Source organism: Arctopsyche grandis, chromosome 13 (assembly GCF_051622035.1).
Source record: "Arctopsyche grandis isolate Sample6627 chromosome 13, ASM5162203v2, whole genome shotgun sequence".
NCBI lineage: Eukaryota > Metazoa > Arthropoda > Insecta > Trichoptera > Hydropsychidae > Arctopsyche > Arctopsyche grandis.
In genome coordinates this window covers 23,038,225-23,065,228 of record NC_135367.1, presented here as the reverse complement: position 1 = coordinate 23,065,228, position 27,004 = coordinate 23,038,225, and the positions used below count along the sequence as shown (strand labels likewise).

Sequence of the window (27,004 nt, the reverse complement as noted above, 5' to 3'; positions counted from 1 at the left end):
TACAAATTGTAAATTATTGTTTTATATAAATTATTATAGTATCAACATATGTAGTACATTTTAACATACACATGTAGGTTATCAAAACAATGTTACGATGCAAAAACATATGCAATTTCGAGATTGAATTTTCTCGTGATCACAAAATTAACTTCATAAATAAAACTTCAGAATGCAAATTTTGACGTTATAATTTGAGTTTTGCGTTAGGTTTTTTAGGTTATACTCAAAAGAGGTTGATGGAAGTCACGGTCGCCTTCCCAGCCTCCCATTCTATGTACAATAGTTCAACAGAGAATAGGAGTGAAGGTATGTATGTACATACATATATACATATAATATGTACATATGTATGTGCTGTGTAGGAATTTCAATGTTAAGAGGGTTGGACACCAGTGCCTTGTACGTACAAACGTATTACACTTCTCCCTTCCTCAATTATGGCACTAGAGAAATTATTTTTCAATATGCTATGGATATCTACCATAGGCATGTTTCTGTGGTTTTATTTTTTTGATTAGTTATTTTTAATAGGAGCTAGAAGCCGCCAAACATCTATAAAATCACCTCGAAATCGCCTTTTACACCCCACGAAAAGAGTCCAGCGTGCTTATTTAACGGTCGATTTTAAAAAAAATACGCCGATAGATGCACAGAAAGTATCCTTCTTATACCGATGATGAATTTTTTTTAAAAATTGGTCCGGTTTTGGAGGAGAAAATAGGAGAATACGAAACCTCGATTTTGTCAATTTAATCGCCTCCTTTTTACACCCACGAAAAGAGTCCAGCGTGCTTATTTAACGGTTGATTTTTAAATGAATACGAGCACACAAACATAGAAAATATGTATCTTTCTCATACCGATGATGAAATATTTTTTTTAAATTGTCCAGTTTCGGAGGAGAAAACTGAAGAATATGAAACCTCAATTTTGTCGATTTAAAATAAGTATTATCTGGTCGAAGCGCAACTGTCGCATTCACTCAATATATATATATATATATATATATATATATATATATATATATATATATATATATATATATATATATATATATATATACATATATATATTGTCGCATTCACCAAATTCACTCAATATATATATCGAAGAAAGGAACGGCAACAAAATTAAGATTTCGGGTATCCAGCCCTCTTAACCGCTTAGCTGCCCAAAGCGCCTTAAGGCGCAAACAGCCGTATCTATTATACGCTCAGCGCGTCGGCTGGGCGTCTAAGCGGTTAACTAGAAAAAACAAAACGCATAATGATTCGCTAATAATTTATTGCAAGACACATACATAAATAATAATTATTGTACACAATAATATTGATTATTGTGTACAATAATTATTGTACACAACAATAGCCGGTAATTTCACATCTGGAATTCCCTACGTCATCTACATATACAATGCAACATTAGTACATATATTCGTCCGAAATATGGCCGGCCATATTTTGTCACTCTTTCGGAAGAATAAACGTGTTGTTATAAAGTACATACATATGCATCTACTATGTACATATGTCAAGGTTGGAGTTGGTCTAGTATCCAGTCCATGAAATAGGTCAAGCGCGTGTACACCGCCGGTATACCAGTGGTGCCGCAAATCCTGGCTCCGAAACTGACTATTCCATGCTGGACGTATCTCTGGACATTTTGCACTTCTTGGACAGATTTGAGTGGTCCTCCGGAGTCACCGCGACATGCATCGATCTTTGTCAATCCTCCAGCACACAGTTGACTTCGGGTGATACCGGCTACGAGTGACCTATCAAAGTTAAAAATTATCTTGTGAAATATATATATATATACATATATACACAAATTTTGCGAAACTTGACGTGGCGAAAAATTGGCAAATAATTTCGCTATCTTCGAGAGGATTGTCCACACGAAAAATTACGTTGCATTTGAGATGTCAACGGACAATTGTAGCACGTTTCCTCAAAAATAATCGAGAAACGGAACCCGGTAATCGCAAGCCAAGTAGCCGTAGGGTAAAAAAACAGCCCCCCGAGAAAAACGGATGATAAAACGTTCGTGTTAAAGGAATCGCTTGAAAACTGCCCAGGATATTACAGGATAATTCAGACAAACTACTGGGAAAAACATCATTGTCAAAACTATAAGGAGACGACTTCGACAAGCAGGACTTCGTGCACGACTATCAGCAAAAAAGCGCTTTCTAACGGCAGTTATACGGAAAAAAACGATTTTATTGTGAAAATTTCCACAAAATTTGTGTGTATATGAGCGGGTTTGGTGCATCCGCTCTAAAATCGCCAGATTAACAGAACTGCAGCTTTAAACGTAATTCTCGTTTTCTCGAATGATAGATTGCACATCAGATGACGAGTAACCTTTCGATGTGCACAGATGCAATTATTAAAATTGAGTTGGATTTTTCTGGCGAGTTCAATAAGGCAAGATTCGGAACTTATCTAATCTTGCATTTTTAAACTCGCCTGAAAGATCCAACTCAATTTTAATAATTACCATTTTAATAATTGCATCTGTACACATCGAAAGGTTACCCGTCATCTGATGTGCAATCTATCATTCGAGAAGATGAGAATTGCATTTAAAGCAGCCGTCCGTTAATCTGTCGTTCAATTTGTCTGGCGATTTTAGAGCGGATGCACCGCATCCATATCAGCAGGTATACAGGTTACGGTAACGCGACGACGGCTTTGGTCAAAGATGACGAAGATATGGACTTTCCTACGCTTTTTGACAGAAGATATGATAGTCTTCGGATGATTCTTTTTGATTTAAGAATATTTTTCGTTGAATTTTTATTTAGCTTGACAGAAACTGGTATTACTGCCTTATGAGAATGAATACATAGTTACTATTAAATATTTAAATAAAATTAAGACCAAAAAATCTGAATCCGACTATTATTTTTTCTTTTACCACTACTAATTCACCTCTTATTCCGATATTTTTTCCAAATTTTGTTCTTAATTTCACTTCAACTCTAACTAAAATCCTACTTTGTTTTTACTACATCATTCCGACATTTTTCGTAAGCAAAAGAAAAAAAGTATTACACACGGATGAAAGTAGGAATAGCTTAAGATTTTTAATTAATGTACATACGATTAAAGACGAGCGTTGGATGGATGCTTTTCAAATAAAAATAGACCGCTCCATTCGTTTTCAAAGCAAGAGAGCAAAAAAGCAAGGTTTTTCTAAGAAATTGACAATAGTGCACCATTTTTTGAGCGAAAAGAATCCACCGAACACCGATCTTTGCATATGATATATGAATGATATAAATATAACAATAAAGTATGTACCTGTTAAGAACTTGGCCACATCTAGTATTATTGACGACAGGTATTTGTATTTTGAGTAATTCTTCTGAAGGGCTGTTGTTTTCTGTCAAGCCCCAGCCTGCCACTATCATATTCATATTTTCTGTTTCGGTGTTCCTTAATTCTTCACTTGTCGGTAGACATATTGGTTCTATTCGAACTAAAAAAAACGCGCAACACATACATATGTACATTAATCGGGAAAATAAATTTAAAGTCGATTAATACACGTCCTCAAGAAAATTAAATACAAGAAGTTTTAAAAGAACATTTACAAATATGTAACATGCCCGTCCAAATGAGTTCCACTTAGAGCATCCAATCCCGGGATCCCGGCGTCTTCTGGTGTCGTGAATCCCGGTACGGTGAATCCTCAATACCGGGATTATGGTGCTGACAGAAATTTATTTAAAAATACTATTTTTACAAAAATGATATTTATAAAACATAAAACAACGCTATACTAGACGATTTTTGAGAATCAGTTGTGTTTCAACCATCGGTCTGACACGTGTTTTGGATATGTTTTTAAAAATATGATGAATGATAATGTGCCGAAAAAATATTGTAGCATATATGTATTAAACAATACGGAAAAAAAATTCAATTAAAAATACGATTGAACAGCATGTTTTTCATGTTGCAGCGGATTTTTGAAGTAAAAAACTGTATTTTAAAGTTATTGATTGATGTGGATTCACTCGTTTCATTTGAAGAGAAAGAATTTGAATTGATTCATGATTTGGTGAAAGCGCTAGAACCTGTACAGATAACGGTCGAATCATTTTGTATGCACAAACACTTCTCTCAGCTGACACGACTATAAATTTTATGATGAACAATTTAGGAAACAGCGACTTAGAAATTCAACTGAAGGATTCACTTGCTCGTCGAATAAACAAACGTCGGACTCATATTTCTTCTTTATTCGAATTTTGCATAAGGGCGAACAGGATGATATGAACAAATCAATAATAAACCTGGTTGTTAGCATGTTCTAATTATCAGATAATACTTCAGAGCCAGATACAGAAACACATTTATTATAGACGACGACATAGAGGAAGTCGAACTAGAAGTTGAACAGTCCTTGCAAGACAAACTTGATAAAGCAATTAACAAATAATTAAATTCTAACACCCTGTCAAACAAATCAACAACACCAGATTTATTAAATATACTCAGAAAAGAGCTTCAAAATTTTAGTATTGATTGAAAATTGTTATTACAATTTAAGCTCCATACCACCCGCTAGTGTGGAATCTGAACGTGTTTTTTAAGCATGCGGAATAATCGCGACTAAAATAAGATCAACGTTGGACGATGACATCTTAAGCACTTTAAGTTTACTTCTATCTCATTTTAAAAACAATAATAATAATTAAATTGAGTACTGTATAGTAAAAATAACAAATATAATAAAATTTTCGGGAATTGGATGCCCTAGTTCCATTCCATGTATAAATAGACCTTTAAAAAGATGGATTTGTATACATACATATATAAGTATAAATATGTAGATACGTACTTATAGGACGAGCAAGTCTAATAAGCGCTATGTCGTTGTAATAGGTTCGAGCGCTGTATTCTGGATGAAAAATTGCTCTTTCCATGGGAATGTCTTGATAGGCAGCTCTGCATTGAAGATCATCAGATGGACCTTCGCAGTCAGGATTCGTGCGAATGTCATGTTCTCCAACGCGAACTCCAGCCAAGGTCGCGTTTCCTAAATCAGTGACGCAATGAGCAGCAGTCAGGATGTACCTTCCGTTGATCACGGAACCGCCACATTGGAAGGCTGTGGTTCCATCTACGAAAAACATGCTAAGGTTATTTTTTTTCGAAAATTTTATGCGCTAATCATTGATATGGTCGAAAAATTCATTCAATTAGTAGTGAAGTTTTCTCAAGTGAAATGGATAGTCAAACGTCTTCAAAAGATTGAAGGGAGAATAAACGTTCCTACTCTTTTATATCTCACTTGCTTTATTACCCGGCTTTGCCCGGGATGTATAAAAATAAATAAATAAAAAAAATCGGCGGGGCCCCATGGGGGCTGCGCCTCCGACAGGGCACATGGGTGCTGCGCCCACGGCGGGGCCCCATCTGGCTGCACCTTCTGCAGGGATTATGAATTCTTTGAATCGAAAAAAAAAAATTGAACGTGTTGTTCCCACCCAACCAATGACGGACCCAACCAACGACCACTCAACCAATGGTTGACCACTAACGACCACGCACAGGCACAAACATTAGTGTTTTATATAGTACTAGTGTAGGGCCCGTTGATTTCAACGGGTGGTTTCGAAAAGAAATTGAAACTCGAATAATAATAAAGTTAAAGATATGGAATCGACTGGTTTCGGAAAGACAAAGGCACAAAAAAATGAAAATTATGAAAAAAATGAAAAATATGAAAATAATGAAAAATATGAAAAAAATGAAAAATATGAAAAAAATGAAAAAACTGAAAAAAATGGAAACAATGAAAAAGATGAAAAATTTGAAAAAAATGAAAAAAAATGAAAAAAACTGAAAAAAACTGAAAAAACTGAAAATAATGAAAAATATGAAAATAATGAAAAATATGAAAAATATGAAAAATATGAAAAATATGAAAAATATGAAAAAAAAAATTTTTTTCGATTGTCGACGAAAGCTGAAGTTGATTGTCGATTGTCGACGAAAGTCGATTGTCGATTGTCGACGAAAGCCGAAGATACGCGAATGATTGGTTCCCCATACTTGTAAAGGGTAATCGAATATTATGTACGTAATTTAGAGCATTTTTTCTATCGAGACCGCAGTGTAGTGGTTAGCGTGAATGTTCTGAACGCGAGGACCCCAGCTCGATCCCGCGTTTTGGAATTAATTTTATTTTTCAAATATCGCTAAAATATAAATTAATTTCAATAGTTTCAATTAAAAATATATATTTAATTGTTTTATATGAAAAGAAAAAAAAATGGTTCAAAACCTCGCTAAATGAAATTATTAAAATTACGTATTTTTATATGGCGAGAAGGAATATTTCAATTAATGTTTAAAAAAAAAGGCGAAATGAAAAATTGGATTTGGCGCGATGTCCGAGACCATTAGCTCATTAGACCCATATTCAGGCTATTTGGGGTGATCGGTTCGAGTGGCGACAAAGTCGTCTCGTCGAAAAATGAATTAATCGATTTTTATCGATTCGTTCATTATGTTCGGCGAGAGTTAGGACACACACACACACCCACACACACACACACACACCCACACACACACACACACAGATTATGATTCGTACTCGTCACGATCCCGAATGCTAAAATTTGTTTTCTCCTTCTAAAATATATTCAAATATAAAATTTTTACAATACAAGATTTTGATACTATAATATATTTTACAGTATTATATCTGTCCATACAGGGTTGGCTCAATGGGGCAACAGACTGGGTACGTACCTAGGGGGTTTCATAGCCAAGGGGCGTCCTCATTTTATTTTTTTTGATTATAATATTAAAATAAATTGGCTTTCCTTGGAACTTATATTTTATATTCAACTTAATTTTTCTACTCAAAGTAAAAAAAACTCACTATAAAATATTATAATTTACGAAGAACGCAGGAAGTCAACTGTCAAATATCAACGACTCGCGAATAAAACTTGTTAAACTAGTAAACTGTCTTCGGTACAAATGGTTACTTGTAATCGTATAAAATATATAAAATACTGCTGAAACGTGACGCTATACGAAATATTGAAATAATTGAATATTGGAAATTTGTAATCAATTCTTCCATGTCGATTGATCACAAATTGATTACATAATTAATCACAAATATCGCCAATATAAGACAAAAAACTTTTATTTCAAATCTTTCTGACGGTTTTTGAATATTTTATTGTTGTGTATAAAATTGTTAATTCAAATGGAATGAAATATTGTTTCAAAATTAAATTTTATGTATTTTTTAAATTGTGTTCCATAGAAATAATGTTTCTTTTGCAAATTTAATTTTATTCATTTTCATTAATATTATTTGAAGATCAAACGAGCCTACATATTTTGAATAAAAACCTGTATACATATATACATATACATATGTATACATATATATAAATATGACTTTTTTGATATTATGTTGGTGACAGCTAATTGATTTTCCATTTTGAAAGGTAAACAAATGATACAGTATTGAAAAATTTACTTATTCTGTATGCCAAAAGTGCCATCCAGGGGAATTCGAAAACTCCTGTCCTATTTCCGTTTGAAATTTTGTCGATTTCAACATCACCGCATCTATTTGGCAACATTCCGATATTTCTATGTCTCGATAGATCTGGCAACCTGGTGTTTTCATTATTGAAAACAACCGGTGGACGTTCCACAGATTGAGGAGCGCAGCAAACCTGAAAAAAACCATTTTTATTTACCTATATAAATTACCGTACATAAAATGTAATGTGAAATTTTAATTGTAATTTAATTAATCAGAGTGCATGTTCCACGGCAGATTTCCCCACTTGTATGAAAGTGAAAAATTTTAGCACTAAAGTTTATTTTTTTCTGTTAGTGGAAGCCCTACCCGGAACCACACCCGAATGTGTATAAATGCCCCATCTACATAAATGATACCTTGGGTGTGACACCTTGATAGCCGCAGTTGAGCTCTCTCAATAGTTGACCGACGACGAATAGTTGTGATCTGGAAGCACTATTCCACTGTTCCACTAAATGTGGACATTGCGGGAACAAAACGCAAGATCCCATTTCTCCATTCGGTGTGTTGCAATCATATTCTGCAAAAAATAATTTTGGCATTTGGAGTGTTATGATTTCGTTTAATTCATTAAACGTTACATGATATGTCTTTTTCTGCAATAATAAAAAAGAAGCCGCCATCTTAATTGGTTTTGAGGATTATCTCCAGGCTTAAGTGCAAGTCGGCTAACAATGGAGACCCCCGAATGCACTTAGCGGCGGTAACGGCACCCAGCTACTTCCCGCTAGAATTCTCAGAACTGACAGCGTGAGACCGTGGGACTCCATATCTGGTACGTGACTATAACAATAGGTAAACAAACGCGTCGAGGAAGATGCAGTGAGCGACCTGCCCTTTATAAACAGGCACTTAGGCCATATGAAGGCATTCTGGACGGAGCACGGGCAGTGCATGGATCTCCTTAATCACCTAATACATGCTGTGAAGCGACTTTGGCCTTTTATTTGGATCCTCCACCCACCCCTACGCAACAATATAATATAACTAGTGTTGTACCCGATGACATATGTATCATTGCATGGGTATTGACATATTAAGTTATTAAATAAAAAAAAAAAAAAAAGGTTTCGTCGGTCATGTGTTTGTTTTTTACATATATGTACATACCTCTTCTTACTTCGCCTTACGATTACAATTCAGTAAAAAAAATTAAAATACCTTTTAAATATGTATATTTAATTTTATATTTATATTTAATTATATAATATGAAAAAAAAATGGTAAAAACTACCTACCTACTAACATATAAACTATATAAAACACCGATAAAAAAATTAATTTATTAGATAAATTTTCAATAGATGGCGGTAAATTATCTGCCAAATGGAAACATTAGTAGCGATCAGTATATATAGAAGTTTTTTGCTTTATCTATCTATATGTACGTAGTAACAATAGATGAAGTTTTGTGTTCATGCGAAACTCGAGATTTTGACTGATTCGAATTCAGAATCGATCACTGATCACGTTTTCATGATCTAGAAAAAAGTTGTCTGTGTGTGTGTGTATGTCTATTTTGCTGATTTTTTGAATATCGTACTAAAATTCTAATCGATACGATGTAAAGTTTTTCAAAATTTTAAGTTGACCGGAAATGGTACCTCCCCTTTTAGGTGTTCTCTTATTTTTAAGTTTTTGAATACAATTATCTCCAAAACCGCTAACTGAATCGGACTGAAATTATTTTACCAGTAATAGAAATTATAAATATTTTACGCTAATATTTTTTAGATATTTTTACCTCAACCGGAAATAGTACTTCTACTCTAAAGGATCGAGATTTTTTGGTTTTTCTCAGAAACCTTTTGGTTTTTTGAACTTAAATTTCATATCTAAAAGTTTAAGCTTAATACCAAGTTATGTTTAAAAGTGGCAGTTTACTCTTGATCGATTTTTTCCACTATTTTTTTCGACCCCTTAAACATATGTACTCTTCACTAAAAAATGCAAGTATAATTCTTGTATCAATGTGATGAAAACAAAAAAAAAACTAAATTTAAGAAACCAGAAGTGGTATTTTTTTTTGAAACAATATTTCATTATTTTATTTTGACCTTTTAAATTAGTTTTTCATATCTAAAAGTTTAAGCTTAATATATTTAAAAAACGTTTAAATATTAACTCTTACCATATTTTTTTAAAAGTAAATATTTATCTCGTAAAATAACTCTTTCACTATGTAAAACATTTTCGTGTTTTGTATATATACAAACTCGATGATGAAATACACCGAAAAAGTTGGGAAAACAAGTCGTGAGATATTTCAATTTGGTGGAACGAGGTGCTTGTAAACTTGTTACCTTTAAGGTGGGTAAATCCCTAGTCACAGCATCTCTACCTAGGCAAGTTTCGTAGCCAGGGATTTTACTAGAGACGTCTCTATTTATAAATCTTTCCGTGAATACCCACCTTAAAGGTAATAATATTACAAGATATATTGATCATAAACATTCATGTGGCTTGAATTTAGTCATCGAATAATCAACAACAAAATTGAATAAAAATATATACTCACGACAAGCACTCGAACAGATCAATGCCGCCAAGACAATTAGGAACCTCATAATTTATTGATGATTCTCTTTATATATTCAAACACAGTATATATCCATACGTATCTCTAAAGAAATAACCCACTAAACTGGAATTCGCGTCAACAGCGCGCCGTATTTATATGCAAAATCATCAGTGTGTTGTGAATAAAATATCCTCATACTCAAAACCGCAATGTAGACGACCATAAAAGTTGAAGAATTTTACAATATCTGTGGACGTATTAATCATATTGTTGCGTAGGAGTGGGTGGAGGATCCAAGTAAAAGGTCAACAGTCGTTTCACAGCATTTATTGATGATTAAGGAGATACACGCACTGTCAGTGCTCAGTCCAGAATTACATGATATCGCTTACGTACCGCCTTATAAAAGGTAGATCTCTCAGGACGTCTAATCTGTTTACCTGTTGTATAGTCACGTATTCGAAAAAGTATTTCCACGACATTGGGTCTCCCCGTACCGATTCTGAGAAAGAACTAATAACGGTCATTGTTTAGCCTAAATGCACTTAGAGTCCAGATATAATCCTTGGAAGTAAGTGCAAGCACTTAGTTAATCCGATAACAGATATCCGTTAGTCTAAGTGCAATTCGCTCAATCCGCGGCGTACGTAACAATATCAATGATCGAAGAATATTGATTCGAAGTGTTTGATTATTGAGTTACTAGTCTGAGATGCTACCAGATTTGAATCAGTGGCTCAGATCTGATCAAATGTTATTGTGTAAAGCAGTGGTTTTCAACCGATCCGCTAAAATATCAAAAAATCTCTTTGGGTTGGTCGATATAGAATTGTTTTCAATTTTGCAAAAATTGAAATTGCTGCTGACGTCTACGGGAAAATCATTCTTAAAATGATGATTCAGTATTTATGTGTGTTAGTTGAAAACTTAATTATTTTTACTACGTTAATGACGACACTCGTAAAGGTAGCCTCTTGATTAATAATCTCTTCATCAATTAAAACATTTCATAGGATTTTAAAAGATGGATTTCGGGGAATAAATCGAAAGCCAAAGATTCTCCCATTTTATATCAAAATCAAAGCGCATATTGACGATTTGCGAACCTTGGTTAAAAAAACTTTCAATATTAAAAAAGTAAAATTTTGGGTAGCTAAAAGGCAAAACTTAAAAAACAATTATAAAAAAAAATTTGCTGCCCGGTTTAGAAACCCGCTTAAGAATAAATTTCTACAGCTTTAGTTAAGAAACTCTGCTTGTGTAATATTTCGTGGACCCCAGTGAGAAAATCACAAAGGCACAAAATTATCAAATAAATTTATTCGCATTTTATGAAATTATTATGTAGATATGGCCGACAATTTCAATAGAATAATTAGTTCGTTAACGCATTTAAAACTATTTGAAAAAAATGATTTTGCGTTGAATTGTCCGTGCGCAGAATAGTCCGTGCGCTGAATTGTCGTCCGTTTTTGTTGTCGGGTTACCACATTTTTACATATCGCTTAAATATATTTGCGTCTATGCAGCATCATTTTACATCACTTAGCATCATTTTACATTTTGATAGGTCAAAAGTTTTTGCTAGCAACGCAGTTCGTCTGATTTATCGAAAGATTATACTGATGCTATTTTATGTTATAATTTTGTCTGCATGGATATTTGAAATATAATATTATAAAAAAATGGTCTTCATGGATATTTGAAATATAATTTAAGTTTCAGCGCACGTTATTATTATTAGAAAAATTAAAAAATTTAAACTTTCAATAAAATATTTATAATAAATATAGGAAATTATCGATTTTCGTTGCCAATAATGGATCATCCAAATTCACATCTAGACCAGTATACATATACATACAATATGTGTACATATATGTATATATTCATTTTTATTTAACTTTTCGCAATGCTGTCACTTTCTTGGTAAAACTGCAAGTACATATGTACACATATATTCGTACATATGTACACATATATTCGTACATATGTACATTACATTGCGGTAATATTTATGATAATATCATGTTATCATAAAGGAAAAAAAATACAGGAAATTTTCTTATTATCCTGGAAACTCGTCATCAAATAAGATAAAGCAATCATAACGTCAATGTAATAATTAATTATTAAAATGGAAACGACATTGGATGTACATACATATAACTTGCGGTCTCGATATTCAAGTACATAGTACGTTAATAAATCTATTACTATTGTGTGTAGTTATATAATTAATGTTTACTATGCAAATCCACAGTTTTAGAATTAGATCTAACTATAATTTGGTATACTATGACAAGGTATTGTAACGTGGGAACATGAGAGAGAGAGAGAGTATCCACGGTTTAAGTGCATTCGTGAGTAAACAGTAGAGACCCCGGATTAGCCTATCGGCACTTACTTAGTACCCGAACAAAGGATACGCTGGAGTTCTTACAGGCCTGAGCGAGTAATAGACTCGCCATGGTAGACTTTTAACTGCCTCGACAATAGACACATTAATGGATCGGGGATGCTGTGGTGAGCAACTTGTCCTTCATAAGGAGCTAAATACTAAATACTAAATACTTAAATGTCAGATTATTATGGAGCGAGCGCTGGCTACGAGTGGACCTCCTGAATCATTCAATAAATTCTGTGAAGTGACTTTGGCCTTTTATTTGGATCCTCACCCCACCCCTATGCAACAGTATTTAATAATGATTTTTTTTATTAACATTATAAATATTCGGATTATTCGGTTGTATATATGTATATTTGTATGTTCTAGCGGTGTGAGGTGATTTTTGAAACAGGTTTGTATTCTCTATTTTAAAGGGAATGCAAAAAGGAGTTTCGAAAAGAGTGATATGTCAGAAAAAAACGAATATTTCACTTAGTTTTTGAAATTGTTATTTTATTCAAATATCAATGCAAAATTTACAAAAACATTTTAATTGAAAAATTATTTTCATTAGTTGAGCCGTTATATTTGAATGTCCAAATATTGCTATCACTTCTTTTAATTTGTCCAAAATCTCGTAAAAGCAGAATAAACATATTTATTACAGACCAATATTTTTAAATATTGTTAAACGCAAAACATTATATTTAATGTATTGCGAGATATTTCTCGAAATGAAGAAACATTGACTTACATATGTATGTCAACATTCAATTGTAACGGCTCATTTATTTTATTATTACTATCAGCCATTAAAACAAATCAATTTTAATATTACAACTCTATGAAATGTCACAATTGGCTAGAACTGTCAAAACTTGTGAAACTCTAATTGCGATATACATATTTATGTAAATGCATACATTTGTATAAGCAACTTGGTGACAGTGAAAAATATCAGTGAGAAAAATTATTTTGAATAGAAAATATCTTTCACGTCATATGAATAGGTTTTGTTAATTTAAGAAATTTATTTATTTATTGAAAAATCAAAAAACAATAGATGTATAAATGCATAAAAACAAAGATTATTTCTTAAGAATACAATAGTCTATTGGAAGGTAATTCATTTATCACGTAAAATAATATATGTACATATGTACAGTCGCGGTTTCGGAAACCGGAACACCATAGAAAAATGTGATTTTGCGTGAAATATCAGTGATCTTAAATAAAATAAACACCCAAAGTCATTAATATGGTAGATTATATCATAGTGCTTTATTTTAACGACAATTGTTAAGAAAAGAAACAACAAAAAAAAGTTAGGGAGAATTTTAGTCCGAGCCGGTTTTTATGACCAAACGAAGTCTCCACAGTTGAATGAAATTTTGAATGAAAAAACTCAGTTGAGCGTAAACTTTTAATTTTATTAGTCACATGGTATTAGTTGCAAATTATAAGAACTTAATTAATATTTTGTTGCGGCTCCTTTTAATTTTATGACGGCTTTTATACGGCTAGGCATATAATCTATTAAGTTTCTTAAAATGTCGATGAGGAAGTCTTCATACCATACTTTTTCAATGGTCTCTTTTAATGATTGATGGCTAGACACATTTGTTTTACTAATCCTATATTTAATAGCCATTTGTAAATTTTCAATTGGGTTTAAATCGGGACTATTCCCAGACCATGTTAATGTCTTTACACCCAATTCCTGCAAATAAACCCGAACCTAAAAAAAAGTAACCTAAGTATTTCAGTATTTTGACCGAAATATTATTAATTACATTCAATACCATTAAATAAAATTAATACTCACTAATTTAGCTCGATGACAAAGGGCAGAGTCATCTTGGAATATGACATCATCAGAATTTGAAAGATGGTTTTCCATTGATGGGATAAAACTTTCTTCTAGAATTTTTTTATATGCTATTCCGTTAATGGAACCTTGCAGAAACTATATTCCACCAATTCCATAATAAGAAAAACATCCCCAAACCATGTGGCTTGGGGGATGCTTCACTGTTTTCATGGTATATTTTTGGTCGAATCTTTCTCCAACTTTTCTTCGAACATACGGAAAACCATCTGAGCTGAAGAGGTTGAATTTTAACTCATCAGAAAATATCACTTGTCGCCAATCCGATGTTGTCCAATTTTTGTGATATTTCGACCACTCTAATCGATTTTTCACCATTTTCTTCGTAAGTAATGGTTTTTTCGCAGGTTTCCGAGCTTACAGTCCAGCTTCTCTTAGTCGTCTTCTTAAGGTTAAAAATCACTAATTTCAATTAAAAATTGATCCGAGATCTCTTTTCTTATCTCTACAGCAGTTTTGAACCGTTTCCGTAAAGATAATTGAGTTATCAGGCGATCTTGTCTCGGATGTGCATCTTTTCGGTCCTGTCCCCTTCTTACGATCAAAAGTTCCAAAATCCTTTTTCTTTTTCATTATTCTTGACACAGTAGATACAGAACGTCGCATTTGTTGAGAAATTGATTGTAATGAATGTCCATAGTCTTCCAAAATCGCAATTTTTATATTCTCCTCCAATGATAGTTGAGTGTATTTTTGCATGGTATTTTTTATTTTCAACGATTTCGATCTGTAAACCTCGAAAGCTCACACTAAACTGAACTCAAATCGTAGAAAACAATCATATGTAAAAGACCCGATCGTTAAAAACCACACACCTAAAGGGACAATATTTTTATTGCCCAAAAATCGTAAAATCACAAGTGTTCCGGTTTCCGAAACCGCGACGGTACATAATAATTTGTATATATATCTTTAAATATTCATCTGACAGAATTTTTATAGTAAGATCCCAATTAAAATTTATTTTAATTTTAATATATATTTTTCTTGACGTTTATAAACAATTCTGAATGAATTATATTAAATGTATATGTTTTAATTTAATAAATTTATTTGAATACTCTTTCTTGTTAAATAAATATATTATGAAAATTATTTTTAGAGGCATTTATCCCGGGGGACAAGAATTTATATGAAAATACGTGAGAACACCTTTGAGAACACAATTAATAGTTTTTGCGAAAAAAATTCATTTATAAAAATAAGCATGTATGTAAGTTACGCATCTGAACTTACATTTACATTCACGTTTTGGGGCCGATAACACGGTCCCAAAAACTGTGTTCTCGGGGTTTTATACTATTGAACAATATGAATTTAAGTAAATTATTTTTCCCTTGACATTATTTATGAAATCAATTCAATTTATTATTTAATATTATTTTAGATCACTTCATTGAATACTTTCAAATAAAGAATCTCTCCCAATAATTTATTGTGTTCTTAATAAATGAATTTCCAAAATATATAATAGCCTACGAAACTTGTATGTAATATGTATATAATGTTCTTTTCAAAATCATTTTTATTGCTGTGATTTTTCACCGTCGCTGAGTTGTCATCGCCGAGCTGACCATCATTTAGCCCATCGTTGCCGAGTTGGCTTTGTTCATATGACCTGTTTCGTAAAATGATATTACATATAGGAAAAATGTTACAAAAAATGTAGGTATTAATACTGTATAATCAGTGGTGTCACCCTGATGGTTTCCATGGGTTTCCGGAAACCCGTTGTTTAAAATCAAAAGTTTCCGGAAACCGTTATTAAATCTAAAAATTCATATAATTTTTGTCCAAAATAAAACTTAAAATTTAATGAATTTTCATGTAAAAAGTATACATATATACATACATATATATAAATTTTCAAAATAAAATTTAAAAAAAAATTTGGAAACCCGTTGTTTCAAAATTAGGGTGACACCATTAAAATTCAAAATTAGGGTGACACACAGTGTATTAAATATAAAATTCATTCATAAATATTTCACAATATATAACGACTCAAAAAATTTAAGTATCCGAATTTTGGTCACACAGTTTTTTATTTTATTTTTGTATATGTTTAATTTTTTTAAAAAGCTTATGGAATAATAAAGTCCTAAAATGAAACAAATATTTAAATTTTTTTATTACCAAGCCCCTTGGGTCTATTGGTTATGCCATATTTTCAAGTGTATAATATATATTAATATGGACGCGATGTATGTATGTTTGTAGGTATGTGCGGTGCATCGACAAGTATGGAGATTTCAAAAATGCAAATTTTAGAATACCAAAAGTATACGTTATGCATAGGGATATGGCGTGACGACCAATCGAAGCGGGGTAGCGGGGAAGTGGGGACCTGGGCGTCTGACATGTGCTCCTGATATTGAGCACCTGACTTTGAACGGGTGACGTCGGCGTCAGATTCACTGTGCAGGAGAGTACACATACATCCCCGAAAACACACACTCATTCATCTTTCTAACGGGTGATAGGGTTGGATCGGCGAGCGTGTAATGCGCGCACTCAACATTTTACTATTCATACGTGCGCGTGCCTATAAATTACCTTACATTATATAATATATAACTTTATTTTTATTCGTGTATCAATTATTTTCCAAAACCACCCGTAGAAATCAACGGGCAACTATTATAGGACAAAAGCACTAAATCTTAAATAAAAAATAAATAAATTTTGAAACCTTTATGGGTAAATATGCTTATCATTGGTCAAACCACCTTTCCAATGAATACCTCATACACGAAGAAAATTTATAATATTCAAACACTACTCCTCCAAATGATCCAGAATCCAGTCCACGTATTTGGTAACGTCGGTGTACACAGCAGGTATTCCAACATGCCCACAACTGTCGAAACCGTAACTGACTAATCCAAACTGCACCATCCTCAATACTTCGTCAACGTCGTAGATTGCCATCAATGGTCCTCCAGAGTCCCCTTTACAAGTATCTTTATTTGTATCTCCACCGGCGCATATTTGTGTGTCGGACATACCATTCCGCATCAACCTGTAAATCATCGATATAATGATTAGATGCGCCTTCATTCGCCAAAAATGTTAACATGAAAACGGATCCAAAGTCACAAAAAAATTTATCGGTTCCAATAGTCGTTCGTTGACCTTGGTCGGTGTAAGTTGTCTGCATCGATATATAATATATAGATACGCATTCATTCACCAAAAACACTATCTGGAAAATAGTTCCAATGTAGCAAAAAAAAAAAATCGGTTGGTTATAAAAGTCCCCGCACTTTTAACCCTCCAAGCCCCTCAAGGTACGCTTTAAGTCAACAAATTTCTATGGAAGGGCCTTTTTTTTAAATTATACATACATATATCGATGGTAAATATGTAAAACATAAATATGAAATAAATGATTAGGTTAGCGTAGGATTATATATGAAACAAATTACAAAAGTGACAAGAAATTTCATTATAATTCTTATACCAATGTATTTATAAGGTATGTGTAAACGTAAAAAAAAAAGTTTTTTTCATTTTTCCATCATTCCCTTGCTATTAGATTGGTTTATTTTACATTTTTGTAATATAAAAAAAAATCAAAAGTGAGTATGACACCATTAAATGTAAATTAAATCATTCTATTTACAAAGGCCCACCATCATCATCTAAAAAGGTATGTATGTAAAAGCAGCGGTCTGTACTAAGGTTTCTGACCCGAAAATTCGGAAGATTTGATGTCCCGTATCCCGGGAAATATATTTCAATCAAAATCTCTCTTTGTGTTATAAAGCCGAACGCATATCCTACAATGAAAATATTATGAAGCCAATTTATCCTTCTTGTATTGACAATGGAAAAACTCACCACAATGGAAAAACTCTTTTAGATTCTGATAAAGACCAGACGATTATGTGTTTGACGATGAATGAAGAATTAAATAAAGAGCTATGATAGAAAAATCTACAAAATAACGTTAACAAAAAAAGCCTCGGCTTAAAAAAATAAATGATACACATAGAAATACACACTCGCTCATATTTTCTGGCGATTGGGAATGGGCCTTTGTAAATAGATCGAATGGATATGAGTGATTATACGAACATTCTAAATACTTGGGCGCATTTAGACTTGGGAACTACCGTCAATGTAGCCCAAAGTAATACGTCGGATTTGGTTCCGTTTTCTGTAAAACCCCAACCTGCTCCTATCACCTTTTCACCCAAAAGGTTCTTGTTTCGCAATTCTTCGCCCAACGGTAAACAAATTGGTAGAACGTGTCCTGAAATCAGTAACAATATGATTGTAGATAAAGTTTTCGTAGTTTTCATAGCAATTTTCGTATCACACCATAAATCTTAAAAGTACGCACTGATGTGAAATAACAATTAAAATACCCACTAATACAAAATTTGTGTTAAAAAATTTCGTCGAAAACTATGAAAGTAAATTGATAAATTCGTGTGAACGGTAAAGATGAGGGAGGAAATGAATAAATGTAATTAATTAATGCAAAACAATTTCATTGGAATATATTCACCAAAGCAATGTATAATTTATTGTTTCCAGAGTTAATAGGCATTTAATTCCTGTGAGAATTTCGCGGAAAATGTTCATGGTGGTAGTGCGCGTATGTTAAAATGACGAAATGACACATTCAGTGTCGTCAGAATGAAAAAATTTGATTCAAAATGCTCTCAGACATTCTAGAAAGTCCTATTACTACTATTAGGTTCTGAAAATATCCTTAAATCATCTAAAAAGTTAATAAACTAACTAGAGATGTTTTATAATCAAGAAAAAAGAAAATTCTCGGCGAATAATCTTTTGGAGAATATTCTCGTTCTCCGAGAATATTCTCGACTTACAACACTAATATGTATACATAAGTATATAAAAAAACGACCTACTGTAAATTCTTCATACCACCAAAACTACTCAACTTATAGTACAAACAAATGTTTTAAATCAAACCTTCATAAGTTATTGGTTTTGTCAGTCTGATCAGGGCAATATCGTTCTCATGTAGTATAGAATTGTAATTAGGATGCACTGTAACATTTTCTACATCATAGTCATACGCCGAATCGCAATCCCCTGGATCATCGCAATCAAAGTCAGTCGAGATGGTGTGTTCACCAACCCTGACTCCTGATAAAATAAAACTTGGGCCACGAACGCAATGTGCAGCAGTCAATATGTACCTCTGGTTGATTATGGAACCTCCACATCCAAAATATATTTGGTCATCTAAGAGGAAAATAAGAAAAAATAAATTAACAGTTTAATTTAGGAATGTGGCCTAATTCTTGGTTATAAGAAAAGCAAAGCAGGATTTCGTGTTTTTTAATTTACTATACACGTCTTACTTTTTTTTTTAATAATTCATGAATCATATTTATTTGTACAAATGATGAAGTGATCCAATGCATATACATAGGTATGTATGTATGCACATTAGGCCGGAGTGAAAAATGCAAATTTTGGATTTTCATCAATGGGCCTAATATGAAATTATCGTTGTATCAAGGGAAAGTTAAATAAAAATTTCATCGATTTTAAACAATGTCCTGTGCCCCCAATCATTTGATTTATCTCACCAAAAATTTCAAAGTATGTAGTAGGTTTTCGTATATCTCTTTTTCAAGAATAATTTCAATTTTTAATATGATTAAACATAAAATAACGTTCAATATTCACCAATTGAAGTTTTTTTGTGTTGATTATGATAAGTTTTGACTGAACAATGGAATTCAAAGTTTCGTATGGGTGAAGCGTTTTTTTTTTTCAGAAAATCGTAATTTTTTTTTCATATGAATATTTTTCCATTGATGAAAATCTTAAATTCGTGTTTTTCACTCCAGCTGCACATACGTATATTGTACATATATGATTTCAAATTAATATGTATGCAGCCATACAAAATAAATATCATTTATCATTGGTGACCATCACCGCATCGAAAGTCGAAAAATCGAAATCTTTATTCTTGTTCGTTTACCATGTATACATATGAAGAGCGTATAGTATATTCATATGTATATATCAGTGGCGTGCGGTAAAATTCTCTTTCTTTTTATCGTGCGGTGAAATTCTCTCTCTGTTTGTCGTACAGTCTTACTTAATGTGCGCGAGCAGGATACAGGAGGAACAGGCTGTTCCTCTTGTATCCTGCCCGTGCACATTTAGTAAGGCGGTACGACAAACAGACAGAGAATGTCACCGCACGCCACTGATATACATACATATATATTATATATGCATAGTACCGTTTACCATGCATACATTCTTTCGATCTTTCGATTTAAGATCTTTCGATTTTCAATCTTTTCTTTCCGATCTTTTCTTTTCGATCTTTCGACTTCCGATGCAGTGAACCAGACCCCATTTACATACATAGTAAGGCAAAGTGCCAAATTAATAGCTCATCTTATGGATGTTCGGTTGTAATTTTCAGTAGTGCATATACTATGTAGTGTAAATAGCAGTCATGCCATGCCAAGACAGAAAATGAACCAGAACGACAGCAAATATATGTATAATAGTAGATTTTAATAACCTCTTTTCAATTTTAGAAGAGCCATCCAAGGATATTCACGGATTTTTGCCACGTGTCCGTTGTGTACGCGTTCTGTATCTGAATTTCCACAGTCTTTCGACAAAAGATGCAAATTTCGATGTTCGAAAACATATGCTGGTTGCGTTGCTTGCTCCAAATCTTGGAGAATTGAATCATCACCATTAATCTCATTGAAACTCTGTAGTTCAATATTGGATGGTGGAGGAAAAGTTTTATATTGTGGAGGGATTGTCGTTGACTCGTCTTCTTTTTCGTCTTCCAATGGACAGCATATCTGATATAATTAGCATTTGTAGTTATGTTATATTTGTAAGGTAGTAGCTGAACTGTTTGGCGTTGTTCAGAAGGATGAAAGTTGAATATATATATATATATATATATATATATATATATATATATATATATATATATATATATATATATATATACATGACTCCACGACTCCGACTTCTCAACCCTATTTTTAATGACGGTCGTTGTATAACAATTAATTAGACTTACCAATGCACTGTTGGTGCTCGTGTCAAAACCGCAGCGACTGTCGTCCATTATTTTTTTAATAACTGGCAAACTTTCAAGTGTTATTTGCTTCCAAATCGATGCAAAATATTTGCATTTGTATGGCGCAATGCATCGTCCTTCTAAGCCCTTGATATCGTTGGATTCAAATGTCACCGTGCAAATGTCATCTGTTTGAATATCGTTTGCTTTATATTTATTTGATTTAGGTGGTTGAGCAACTACAACGCCTCGTGCCAGTTGAGTTGGAGCTTCTAAAATCAAAAAAAAAAATTCCATGGACATTGACGTCAACAGCCAAACATATTGTTCAATGTAGATATTATTAATGAAATGATAGTTCACCTATGAATCTTAAGAAATATGTTAAATTATATGAGGTTTATTTTAATTTAATATTAGTTTGAGATTTAGTTCATTGATATAAATGGAAAAATTCAATTATAATTAAAATGTTCAATTAAGGAGCTCGTAGATGGACAGCTAATTTTCCCGATGTATCTTTCGTAGAGGTAGTTGCCTAGGTTATTTGTATCATAGCCAACGATTATATAATATATCAAAATAATATGACTAGTTGGAATATATTATATCTAACCTGGTTATAACTACCGTTATAGTTAAAGTGAATTTTCCGTTTAGTGGAAATATAGTTGAAGTGTACTACTGTTATACATAGTTTGTTGGAATATATTACAACTAAAAATACACATCGACTGTAATATGTACGTAAAATGTTCTAAACAAAATTGTTAAAAAGTTTTCGTTTAAGGTCTTGCTTAAATGTTTGGTCCGTTATGTAAATTACACTGTTCGAAAAATGACGACTTTTTTTGGTTCAGAGACGAGATATGACTTTTCTTATAAATCTATGCCCAGTGAACACGAATCTGGTAATAAAAAAATTTGATTGGCTCGAGATTCGGAGATATATGTGTTTTTTAAATCGCGCGATTTTTCTATATCTTGGTGTTGTTCGGTCGATGTCTCAAAATCTGTCAATTTCCCGTTCAAAATGAATATTGGTATCTATAGTCGGGTATTTTATCTTTCATTTGTAGTAATTTTCCGCTTTAAAATCTCTCCAAGTAGTCGTCCAGTTCAAATCAAAAGTAAAAAGTAAGTATTTTCATTTGGGATTTTTTTCCACTGTTAATACTATTTTATATTGCGTATTTTCTATTGAAACATGTTATAAATCTATAAGAATATCTCGAACCATTTTTCGTGTCGAACAGTGTTATTAATGAGTCTGTGAAAGGCCCGTCACCCATTATCTTACGAGCGACAAATCATCACGACAAGTTGTGCAATTTGTTGGAAAAACAAACTCCCTTTTTTCTTAACATTTGATTATGGCTGTATAACATTTGCCATAACATTTGATCATGGCTGTAAAACACAGTTCTATAAGCTGATTCGAATTCATTAGTAATGACGATTATGGATACACTTTTTATACACATAGCCATAGATAGGCGTTGAAAGAAAATTCTGGCCAGGGGGAAAATTTTATTTACTGACAAAAAAGTGATAAAAAATAACTGTGCGTTTAATAAGTACACGTAAGTATTTGAATGTTTATATAAAATGTTGTCGACGAATTCGTCACCGCTGAACAAACGGGAATTTGCAGGCTTTCGTTACATCGTCTACCATTACTGACCAGGCCCGGGAATTTCACCTTTCTTTAGCCCTGCATATATCTATACAAAGGATCCAGTGTAAAAATTACATATCTATAGATATGTAATTTTAATTTACTACCTACCTTTTGGATTTGGTTCCAGGTACGAAATAAACCCATAGGCAGCTTTGTGTTTTGATTGATTTAATTCATTTGATTTCAATATCATATTTTTAAACAGTTGAGAAATGATATTGAAACTGCTTCTCAATTCATCGTCATTATCCATAATGTCATTGGATTGTACTCTAGACTTGAAAACACAGCAAACCTGCGAAATAAAAAAGTATTTCCATTAAGGGGGTATTCTAGTCTAGAGAGACAAATTTTGGGCGTTTTTTAAAATTCAATAAAACAAAAACTAAAAACAATTTTGATATGCATTTTTTTTAATATATGTTTATTAATATTTCAATAATGCATAACAAAAATTTAAAAAAAAAACATTAAAAATTGAAAAAATTACAGGCTGGTAAAGTGGGGGAAGTAAAAAAAAGGGGGGCCTCCATCTTGACACGATTTCAACCCTTTTAGTCATCCGAAAAAAAAAAAAAAGATTCTTAATTAATAAGACTGTCGCCATGGTCCGTACTACGGAAAAAAATAAAAAATAAAATTTCGCGAAATGGCAACTGTTTGAAAAAAAAAGTCATTTTTTGTCAAGTTTTGAATTTTTTTAAAATATTAAACAACAAAATTTTTACATAATTCTGGTACGGACAAGAAGGGGGTTATATAAAAAAGAACCACACCAAATTTTAAGTAAATTGGTAGATTAGAACTTGAGATATCATGTCAAACTCGTTGGAAAAAGTAGTTTCGAGATAAACGCGTTTAAGTAAATTCCATTGGCATAGTAAAGAGATTTTCCGTATGAATATGAAAACACGTATAATTTATCACAAAATCATTAAATTCAGACAGGCAACGTCCTATCTGGATTTAATATAATTCTAATGTTATTGAAATAAAATCATATATGTATGTATGTATGTATGGATTTAATAAATACCTTGTAAGATACTCCTTCATAGCCACATTGGCGATCCCTCAAAAGATTATCCAAAACTAATTTATGCGCCATTGAAGTGTCCTTCCACAATGGCATCAAATTTGGACATTGTTCAATTGTAAGACATTGTCCAGTTTCGCCACTTGGTGTGGTACAGTCGTATTTAAATTGAGGCTGTGGATTTTCTGAAATGCACAAACACGTATAAATGCATACAAACTTATGTGTTTGGAGCTTGCGACATATATACAGATGTACATATGTACACACCACAAGAATATCCATGACATTTAAACATCTTCCAATATTTAAATTATTAAAAAAAAAACCAATGTTAAATGCAAATCTTTAATTTGTATTATAAAATTTGATTAAAATTAACGGATGTAATTTTAATCAAATTTGCAATTTTTATTTTACATACATATGTATGTATGTATGTATATGCAAAACCACCATGGTTTTAACCGCTATCTTAACTGCAAACTGGAAGTGGTACATATCGTTTGAAATGCGGCTTGAAGTTGGAAATTTTCACAAATGGGAGAGGTCGATAATTTTCAAAACATGATTTTGATTTTTTTTTATTGTATTAGGTATAATATAATACATTTATTTTATTTTCAAAAAAATGGATCGCAGGCGAAAATTTTAAAGAAAAATCAGGAACATTTCTACTAGTCATTTTCTATTAATCATGATCATAAAAACATGATGAAATATTTATACCAGATACAATATTATATTTATAGGTACACATATGTATATGATGATACAAAATCCAGATAATTCCATAAACCCCTTCATATGTTTCATTGATTTTCAAAAGGCTTTCGATCGGGTGAATCAAGATCAGCTTTTTAAAACATTAACGAAAACTGGAATCGATCGCTTGGATTTGAGATTTCTAGATGGCCTCTATTTTAACCAAAAGGCGTCCGTGAATATATTATACATACATAGATAGAATTCGAACACATGCGATACCCATGAAGCGGGAGTTCACGGACATTTCATCACAGCCGTTTCATCGCAGTGAATCTCATCGTGGGCAACTTCATCACGGTGGCATTTCATCGCACGGAAATTTATTTCATCGCCGTGATAATTACTTTTTTTTTATTAAAATCAATGGAAAACATCCAATCTTACTTTTATTGAGAAAACAAAATAAATTAAAATATTTTGTTTGAAAACTTTTATTGCTCTTTGTTAGAATTAAAATATATTTGCATGAAATTTGTCAGCAAGTTATCCCCAATGAAATACCACCGCGATGAAAATTTCATGCGATGAATTGTCAAATTGTCCCGCGATAAAATTTCCTGCGTGATAAAATGTCCGATGTAATGTCCGGATACCCTTCAAAACCCGTATTGTAATAGCGTTAGGAAATTTCGTGAAGTTCAAGAGAGTGCTTTGTAGCAAGCACTTTAGCATAGAAATATATACATATCCACATTCTTAAGCTGTTGTTCTTAGTCAGTTCTTTTATAGGGAAGTGAATCGTGGACGTTAAAAGTGTTGACCATGAAAAGAATTGAAGCATTCGAGCTTTGGTGTTATCGAAGAATCCTCTGCATCTCCTGAACTGAAAGTTTAGAAGATGCAGAGGATTCAACCTCCTCTTATTGCAGGTAATTATGAAGGGGAAAAAATGAGAGAGGTCGCAAAGTGTGTTGTAAATGTCTGTTCTGGTTGCAGAACACCAAAAACTGGACAGGAGTATCCTCTGGGGAAAAAATTTTTCACGCTGCAAGAAGTCGAGAAGATTTCAACAAATCGTCAGAAAATTGGGAAGAGGCAAGCCACAAGAAGATTTTATTTAAATTTTGTATTCATTTACATTTTGTCATTACGGGTTGCCTCTGAGCGACACGTATGTTATTTAACTTGTGCCCATATAAAATTAAAAAATTTGAAATCATATTCAAATAATGGGACACAGTGGGTGGGATTGTTTCGCCAAAGGAACCGTTTCAACAGTAAAATCAGATAAATTGGCAAATTCTGATAGGGAATGATCGACTTGAGTCACAAATATCCAAGCCCGGCCAGCAGAACTTCTGAATAAATTATTTTCAATCGAGGTCCACCCTTGGCTTGAGCCCGGGAACCTCTCGGTGGTTAGCATTAACCCACCCACCGAGCTATACTGCTGGTTGATGGATGTACATCAGTCATTATCTCAAAGTTAATGTATTGTGTGCAAAATTTCAAGATCTGTTATCAGAACAAGATTTGATCCATAAATAGCAGAATTTGAAGCATAGTAAGAATTAAAAAAAAAATTAGAAAATAATATTTACCCGCACAATTGCTCGAAGAGATCAATGCAACTATCAGGAGCGAAAAAATCATTTTAAGTGAGAACAGGATCATTGGAAGCGGTGTGTATCAGAATAAACTATAGACTCAACTGGCAGTCGAATTGGCATGCTTTTAATTTATATCAATTTATGTAAACCGTATTAATTTCAATGTGGTCAAGCTTTGTTATCAGTTTTGGCGGTTAATTTATTAATAAAAGTTGTAAAATAATTTTGCAAACCACACGATACATTCAATTTTATCTTTTCTTATTCCTACCACATTCAATGTTCAAATTGTCTAATATGAACGGTTCTCTTTTCTGTTCTTCTCGGAAAGTCACTAATTTTGAATATACATTAGTAACGTTATATGTACATATGTGTAAGTAATTTACAGAAGCAGATAAGATTAAATAAGGCATCGTCATCATTGCTGGTAATTGCTGAAGCTCTGGTTTCTTTACGTAAAAACCACAAAATACATTCTGATAGCAACAAATGTTCCAATCACCACTTCGGAATTA

At 32.6% G+C, this 27,004-nt stretch overlaps 2 protein-coding genes across 2 annotated transcripts; both read right to left on the bottom strand.

Annotated features, from left to right (window-relative positions):
• Positions 1-1,267: 1,267 nt before the first annotated feature.
• On the bottom strand, positions 1,268-10,300 carry LOC143921007 (CLIP domain-containing serine protease HP8-like). Its single transcript, XM_077444088.1, has 6 exons — positions 10,115-10,300; positions 7,953-8,116; positions 7,525-7,726; positions 4,858-5,139; positions 3,312-3,489; positions 1,268-1,777 (listed from the first exon to the last, which is right to left on the bottom strand). Exons 1-6 carry the CDS (start codon positions 10,161-10,163, stop codon positions 1,534-1,536), a joined length of 1,119 nt encoding a protein of 372 aa, XP_077300214.1. The 5' UTR covers positions 10,164-10,300; the 3' UTR covers positions 1,268-1,533.
• A 5,194-nt stretch (positions 10,301-15,494) lies between these two features.
• On the bottom strand, positions 15,495-26,592 carry LOC143920986 (CLIP domain-containing serine protease HP8-like). The gene is made up of 9 exons (XM_077444058.1): positions 26,478-26,592; positions 24,169-24,353; positions 23,241-23,427; positions 21,452-21,723; positions 20,930-21,224; positions 19,345-19,620; positions 18,475-18,652; positions 17,177-17,416; positions 15,495-16,012 (listed from the first exon to the last, which is right to left on the bottom strand). Exons 1-9 carry the CDS (start codon positions 26,548-26,550, stop codon positions 15,838-15,840), a joined length of 1,881 nt encoding a protein of 626 aa, XP_077300184.1. The 5' UTR covers positions 26,551-26,592; the 3' UTR covers positions 15,495-15,837.
• Positions 26,593-27,004: the final 412 nt, after the last annotated feature.